The sequence below is a fragment of the Arachis ipaensis genome, chromosome B06, assembly GCF_000816755.2.
Source record: "Arachis ipaensis cultivar K30076 chromosome B06, Araip1.1, whole genome shotgun sequence".
Taxonomy (NCBI): domain Eukaryota; kingdom Viridiplantae; phylum Streptophyta; class Magnoliopsida; order Fabales; family Fabaceae; genus Arachis; species Arachis ipaensis.
Window position 1 is genome coordinate 114468971 of NC_029790.2, and position 8152 is coordinate 114477122.

The 8152-nt window shown below is 33.9% G+C and overlaps 1 protein-coding gene across 1 annotated transcript; it reads right to left on the minus strand.

The window, feature by feature from the left end:
- Positions 5479-6910, minus strand: LOC107647333 (uncharacterized mitochondrial protein AtMg00810-like). The gene is made up of 2 exons (XM_016351415.1): positions 6556-6910; positions 5479-5687 (listed from the first exon to the last, which is right to left on the minus strand). The coding sequence occupies exons 1-2, from the start codon at positions 6908-6910 to the stop codon at positions 5479-5481; spliced, it is 564 nt and encodes a 187-aa protein (XP_016206901.1).

Consider the following 8152-nt stretch of genomic DNA (forward strand, 5'->3'; position numbering starts at 1 on the left):
TGAATCAAATCACAATAAAATCGATCTAAAATCCAAAAAATATCCAAAATTGAGTGGTTTGTTTCGATTTTTGGTTTAGATCGGTGTAATTTTGTGATTTTTTTGGATCGGTTTAGATTTGAACACCCCTACTCTTCACTGTTATCTTTTGACTCAGTTTCTTATTAAATTGTTTTACAAGTGAAATTGAGTTTGGTTTATGGTACAACGAATTATATAAATTTAAAATAAAAAATGTTATTCATACACTAAAATCAATCACTAATGTATTTGTGTATAAAATATGTATGGTTTAATTTACTTTTAATGTGTATTTATATTCTAATATATATTTTATATTAGTAGTTAATTTTAATGACTAATTTTAATATAAAAATAGTATAATCTAAATATTTTAATTAAGTTAACTTAATTAATAAATATTGTCATTTTATAAATTATTTTTTTATGTAAACGGTATATGTATATACCTATTTAGTTGTCAATACCACATGAAATCATTTTTATAAAATTTAAAATTTTTCATCATAAGCATTTTTTTAAAACTATTATAAACCTTGTATAAAGTTTGAAAATTGTTATTGAACACATTACATCTCGCAACGATTATTTTAGTACTATTTTGTAGTAAGTATTTTTATAAAATTAAAATTTTTTATGGTACTTATTATTTTAATTGTACTAGTTATATATTTTTTTTGGTGACTATTGCGCTCGTTATTTACTTATTTTCGTTATTTACTTATTTTAGTTCTGTTGGTTTTAAAATGTAACGATTTATATGCCTTTCATAAATGTAACTTATTTCTTGCTAAATTATTGGACCATCAACCAAATTTTAGTGTTCAAACTGAATTGTAGGAGTTAATAGTCAAATTCGTCTTTGAAAGATCACTCATTTTTTAAATCAGTTTTCAAATGATTCTTTTAGTCATATTAGTCCTTGGAAGATAAAACGTAAGTCAAATTGATCCTTCTGTTAGTTAGATGATGACGTATCACGTTAAGTGCTACGTGTCATCAGATGAAATTGGTTGACGTGTCAGGTCAATGACACCTAGAATACCACATGTCTGTAAAAAAGTTATTTATAATCAAAATATATATTCCCTGAAAATCCAAACGTAAGTCATTTTCATTCCTAAAATTTTAAAATTAATCAAATTAGTTCTTATATAATTTTTTTTATTTTTTCTTGATAATATTAAATTTAAAATATTTTTTGATAGTACTAATTTTAATATTATTTTTAGACCTTAATAAACAAAATTCTCTTTACATAAAATAATAAAAATAATTAAATTATTATAAAGTTATTTTGTCATTTGTATTTTAAAATTTTACCTTTTCAAATTGTAATTTTTTTATAGATATGATAGAACTCAATAATTTAAAAATCGATTTATGGGATCACTTGTTGAATAAAAGATTAAAATATTTAAAACAACTACTATATTTATTTAGTAAAATCCAAAATATTAAAACTTTTAGTGTATACTAGTTATATACTAGTTGTTAAGATTCAACAATAATTTGAGTTCTATCATATAAATATTTTATATTAAAATATTAAGATTCAACAAGTGATTCCACAAATCAGTTTTTTAATTATTGAGTTCTACCATATAAATTAAACAATAATAAAAATTATAATTTTAAAAATTTAGAAGATTTAAATTTTAAAATAACTACTATATTATTTAGTGAGATTTAAAATATTAAATTTTTAAATATATAATCAACAATAATTTGATAAATTCGTTTAAATAAAAAAATTTTACTATAAAAAAAATTATAATTTGAAAAGATAAAATTTTAAAATACAAATGAAAAAATATTATGAAGAAAAAATAAAAAAAATTATATAAAGAATAATTTGATTAATTTTTAAAATTTTAGGGATGAAAATGACTTACGTCTGAACTTTCAAGGACTATTTTGGTTATAAATAACTTTTTTACATATTAAGTGACACGTAGCGTGCTAGGTGTCATTGACCTGATACGTCAACTAATCATCTGGTGACATGTGGCATTTAACGTGATACATCATCATGCCACGTGACACTTAACGTGACATGTCATCATCTAACTAATGGAAGGACCAATTTGACTTACGTTTTATCTTTCAATGACTAATATAACTAAAAAAATCATTTGAGAACTAATTTGAAGAATGGGTGCTTTTAGGGATGAATTTGACTATTAACCCTAAATTGTGACTATAGGTGTTTCATGGATCTGAGTTAGCTTGAATTTGAGAAAAAAAAAATGAGAATTGAACCAATTAAATTTTAACGGATCTAGATTTGTTCGGATATAAGGATTTTTTTTAATAGACACAAATCAATTCAAATCAATTAAATATAAATTGGATCGGTTCGAACAATCAAATATCCGATTGAAAATGAGATTTAGAAAAATTAAAAAAAAAAAGAGAAAACTTTATGTAAATAATATGTTATTAATGGTGCAGATTGAACTTGAGAAGAGAAGTTGAATCAAGTTTGCTCAAAATTAACTTTTCAAGCTCTATTTTTGCAGAAGCAGAAAATGTAGGAGATTTTTTCATTTTGTCAGAACAGAAACTGAGAAGGGAAGAAGAGAAAGAGGCCAGCATGTATCCTGGTTCGGATTCTAAGTGCAATGAATCCTACGTCCAGTCTCCACCACAAACCATGGTGAAATTTTCACTATAATCCACTGATTACAATCACCAATACTATTGAATTACAACCTAATTCAACTAGCATCAACCACTAAGCTTTCTTCACCAAAGCTCAGCAACCCACAGTGCTATCCCAACTTGGAAGGAGAATCTAAACAGATTCAAACTCACCAAGTGCTAACCCAACTTGGCAAGGAAAACTAGTCTTAGTTCAACAACTCAAAACACAGAAAATCAATGGCTCTTTCATGCATCTTTTAGCCTTTTCTCTCATGGCTTTTTCACTCACATTTTCAGCCTTTTTCTCAATACAAAAGATGACTCAAGATAGCCATAACAAAGAAAATCAGAAATTAAGCACTAGTAGAAGAAAAAGAATTCAACTCAAGTGTGAATAGATGATGCTCTGAATTTGCTCTCTTTTTTTGTCTTCAAATGTAGAAGTGAGGCCTCTTATATATCTTCAGCTTTCTTTCCAATTAGCCTCTTCCATTTCCTTGTCCCAGCTGCCCGTCTCTGCTGGTTGAGGAACTCGTCCACCACCTCTGCTGTCCTTGGATATGCTTTTCTCCTTGGCGTGCATTTCTTTTTTCCTCTGCTCCATTACCCATGCTGTCTGAGAAGCTGCACCACTACCTCTGGTCCTTTGCAAGTTTGTGTTTTGCTCTCCCATATTCTGAAATTTGCTTTACTGATGTCCTTGGATTAGTGGAGATGTCCTTGTGTCCTTATTGTTTTACTAGAACCACACCTGTCCTTGCTTTGTTGTTGCTTCCTTTTTGTTCCAGCTGTCCTTCGAGTACATAGCCTTCTATTTGCTGAACAGTGCTATGTTAAATTTTATTGGGCTTGTGCATTTACTTGAAACATTAAAGGAATAAACAAGCTGCATTGTTTGGCTATGAGATGAGTAATGGGCTTGCATCATTAAAACACACATTAAACCATAATTGGGATTTTAACCCAAATAATGTTTGTCATCATATATTGGCCCAAAATCAAACTTAGCTCAACAATCTCCCTCTTGATGACAAACATGTTAATTTAAATGAGTTAAGAGCACTTCTCTTTGATGACATTCGGAGTGTTTGTTGCTCCCTTCAATGTTAGCATTTCTCCTCCTTAATCATTGTTTACATCTTCAAGTGAATAAAGCTTAAAACAGCCAAGAACAAATTTCCAAACAATATACAATATATCACAGTAGCAATAATACAGAGCAATGTAACACTAACACAAAACTCAGAGTAGTTAAGTACAGTAATAGATATTAAGCATCATTGTTCATAATCTTGTCTGTATCCTAAGCCAATGCTAACATATAACTTTTCTTTTCTTTTTTCCCCCATTTGTCATCAAGGAAGCAAAAGACCCTGCAAAAAATTTGTTAGTGGCTAACCTAAAAGTTATCAAGCAGTAAGGTAGTTATGAGTTACAGTCATCCAAATAAAACAGAAAGAGTTCAAAGAAAAACTGTCAAAAGCATAGACAAGATGAAATGTGCTAGCCATCAGAGTTGGAATCATCGGAGGCTTCATCAACATCATCCTCCTCATTGTCAGTAAGGCCAGCTTCTATGTCCTCGACAAAATCCCTCAGAATCCGAATCCTCCCTTTAGTTTTCTTGAGTGGATTTTCTTCCATGACTTAATTCCTCTTGCGCTCGGCTCCATGGGTGATGAGAAGGTATGTGAGATTGATGAACTTTTGGAGCACATTTTTCATTATGCCGGTCAGAACTCTGATCTTGGTGGAGTTTGATGGGGGAATCAGTGGATCATCCTCATGGGATGGAACATCAGTGCCTTCATCAGTGTTGCGGCACCTGGGTGCTGTTTTCTTTACTGTACCACCCCCTTTGATGTATGAGTTACAATCCTTAGAAATCTTAGCCCCAAAATCAACATTATAGTATTGAAAAATTTTTGTGAGAAGCATTGCATAAGGTAAAGCATTTTTAGTACTGATACAAGCATGCATGTGCCGCACTAACAAGTAAGCAAAAGAAATTGGGATTTTAGAGAGAAGAGCAAACAAAACCAGTGTGTCACAAAAAGATACTCGCTGAAAAGAGCCACTCTGAGGTAGAATTATATGGTTTACAATCCTGTGCAACTGGGCACGGATTGGACCAAGAGACTTATGAGTAGGAGTGGTACCTTCTAGGAGAAGAATATTGACGCACACAGTACTTAGGGCTTCAAAATAAGACACATTGAGAGTTTCGTCCCACTTACCCGACATGTAAACATCAAATCCCCTGTCCTGATAATCCAGGGCTTTGCTTATGTGATACTTGTCAAGAATGATCACTTTACCTTTAACAAAAAAGGCGATTCTCCCTTCTTTGTAGGACAAGTTGCTGTAGAACTGTTTGACCAGGTCAAGATAAATTTTCTCACGAATGGTCAGGATGGAAATCCATCCTTGATATGCAAATAGAGGAGTTAAGTTGAGACCTTTCCTACGAAGTTTATCTAAATTGACAAGCTTAGAGGGACAGAGAGTACGCTTGTAAACGTCTTTGTAGAAGAACAGATAGTTCATGAGGGAATTAAAACGGCGATCAAATGACTCTTTGGGGAAGTCAGCACAGAAAGATTTGTAGGCAATAGGATTGGAAAGTTTTGGTTCAGAAATAGAATGAAGATGAAAGTTGATGATTGTACGGCGGGTATGGCGAGCTTGGGAGGAGGGAAGCTCTTTATTTTCTTCATGAAGGAGTCTCTTACCCCGGGAAGAACTAGGTTGAGATGAGCTGGACTGAGAGACATTAGGAGGAGTGGGAGTAGGGCGAGGAGTAACGCTAGATCAGCGAGCCGTGGTCTTGGTGCGAGCCATTTCAGGAACAGTGTTGTGAGGAGATGAAGGAGGAGAGTTAATGGGAGAAGGAGAAGGTGATGAATGAGAATGTAGTGATATAGGAGATGAGGGTTGAGTACGGGAAGAGTGAGCACCACTATGAGAGCCTCGGCGGACTGCTCTTTTCTTGCGAGCCATACTTATAGGACACAGGTTTGCTGCAGAATATGAAGAGAGAAGTGAAGGAGTGGAAGAGTTGAGTGTGAATGGGTGCGAGTAGTGGAGAGTAAATATAGGCCTTGGGTAGTGGAAATTTTTCATCTTGAAAAAGGATAAAAATAAAAACTTTGAAAACCTTCGAATGTTAAAACTGTAATCTTCATAACTTCAATTTTGAAAATTTAATTAAAATGAAATGTAATTTTAAATCAGGCCCAATTTAAAAAAAATGAAATGCAAATGTTAGATAATGGGACCAAGAAATTTTAGAGACGGCAAGAGTGGAATGGGCCCAATTGTTTCAATAAAGGAAGCCCATATGAAAGTCCGCAAGCCAGCACTTCAGGTCCGGTAAATCACACCAGCGTTCAACGAGTGCAGGAAGCATCATAAGGAGTTAATGAAGCCTACTCATCATCTGCCTAGAAAAATCTCATCTCGATTGATGAGACAAAATGCTTAATCCAGAACATCAGAAAAATTAGATGAATCAAGAATGTCCAAAGCAGTTCGTAATCTGCAGAATCTCTCTTCTATCAATGGTTTAGTGAAAATATCAGCTAGTTGATCTTCAAATTTAACAAATTGAATATCTAAATTTCCATTTTGCACATGTTCTCTTATAGAATGAAATCTAACTTCAATGTGTTTTGTTCTTGAGTGCAAACAGGTTTTTTAAAATATTTATAGCACTCATGTTATCACAGAATAATGGAATATTAGATACTTTCAGCTTATAATCATCTAACTGAGTTTTTAACCATAGTAATTGAGAGCAACAAGAAGAGGCTATAATATACTCAGCTTCGACAGTGGGTAGTGCCACTGTTGCTTGCTTCTTGCTTGACCATGCATTAAGTGATTTACCAAGAAAGCAACACATGCCACTTGTGCTTCTTCTATCAATTCTGTCCCCAGCAAAATCTGCATCACAATAACCCACTAATTGAAATGAATCAATTTTGGGATACCATAAACCATAATTAGTGGTACCAAGTATATATTGGATGATCCTCTTGACAGCTGAGATATGAGATTCCTTAGGCTTTGATTGGAACCTTGAGCACACTCCAACACTTTGGATGATATCAGGCCTTGAGGAGGTTAGATACATCAAAGAGCCAATCATCCCTCTATAACGTATCTCATCAACATCTCTAGCATATTCATCTTTGTCAAGCTTGATATTTGGATGCATGGGGTTCCCATTGGCTTGGCACATTCCAGCCCAAATTTCTTGACAAGTTATTTTGCATATTTTTCTTGATGCACAAAATTGCCTTCTGCAGTTTGCTTGATTTGTAAGCCTAGGAAGAAGGTTAATTCTCCCATCATGCTCATATCAAATTCACTTGTCATTAGCTTAGCAAAATCTGTACACAAAGCCTCATTAGCTAAACAAAAAATGATATCATCAACAAAGACTTGCACAAGAATAAAATTGTCATTGTAATTCTTAATAAATAGAGTGGTGTCCGTGGCTCCTCTTTGAAAATTGCTTTTCAATAAAAAGGAGCTAAGCCTCTCATACCAAGCTCTAGGAGCTTGCCTTAAACCATATAAGGCTTTAGCTAGTTTGAAAACATGGTGAGGAAAAAGTTTTGTTTTCAAACCCAGGAGGTTGAGCCACTGGTGCACGAAATCACAATCACACTTTTTGTAATTCCGCACAACTAACCAGCAAGTGCACTGGGTCGTCCAAGTAATACCTTACGTGAGTAAGGGTCGATCCCACGGAGATTGTCGGCTTGAAGCAAGCTATGGTTATCTCATAACTCTTAGTTAGGATATCAATAACTCTGAGATTTAATTGTAAAAATTAAAAGAACATGAAATAAATATTTGTTTTGCAGTAATGGAGAACAGGTTGAGATTTTGGAGATGCTCCATCTTCTGAATCTCTGCTTTCCTACTGTCTTCTTCTTCAAGCACGCAAGACTCCTTCCATGGCAAGCTGTATGTTGAGTTTCACCGTTGTCAATGGCTACCTCCCGTCTTCTCAGTGAAAATGTTCAACGCGCTCTGTCACAGCACGGCTAATCATCTGTTGGTTCTCGATCATGTCGGAATAGAATCCAGTGATTCTTTTGCGTCTGTCACTAACGCCCCACAATCACGAGTTTGAAGCTCGTCACAGTCATTCAATCCTTGAATCCTACTCAGAATACCACAGACAAGGTTTAGACCTTCCGGATTCTCAAGAATGGCCGCCAATGGATTCTAGCTTATACCACGAGGATTCTGATTAAGAAATTCAAGAGATACACACTCAATCGAAGGTAGAACGGAGGTGGTTGTCAGGCACACGTTCATAGGTGAGAATGGTGATGAGTGTCACGGATCATCACATTCATCAGGTTGAAGAACAAGTAGTATCTTGGAATAGAACAAGCATGATTGAATGGGAAAAATAGTAGTAATTGCATTAATCCATCAAGACACAGTAGAGCTTCTCACCCCCAAC

Coding starts and splice junctions, on each gene's coding strand:
- LOC107647333 (XM_016351415.1), bottom strand. CDS start 6,910: ATGTGCCAAGCCAATGGGAACCCCATGCATCCAAATATCAAGCTTGAC. Junction 5,688..6,555: donor TGGCATGTGTTGCTTTCTTG/GTAAATCACTTA, acceptor CATATTCTGCAG/CAAACCTGTGTCCTATAAGT.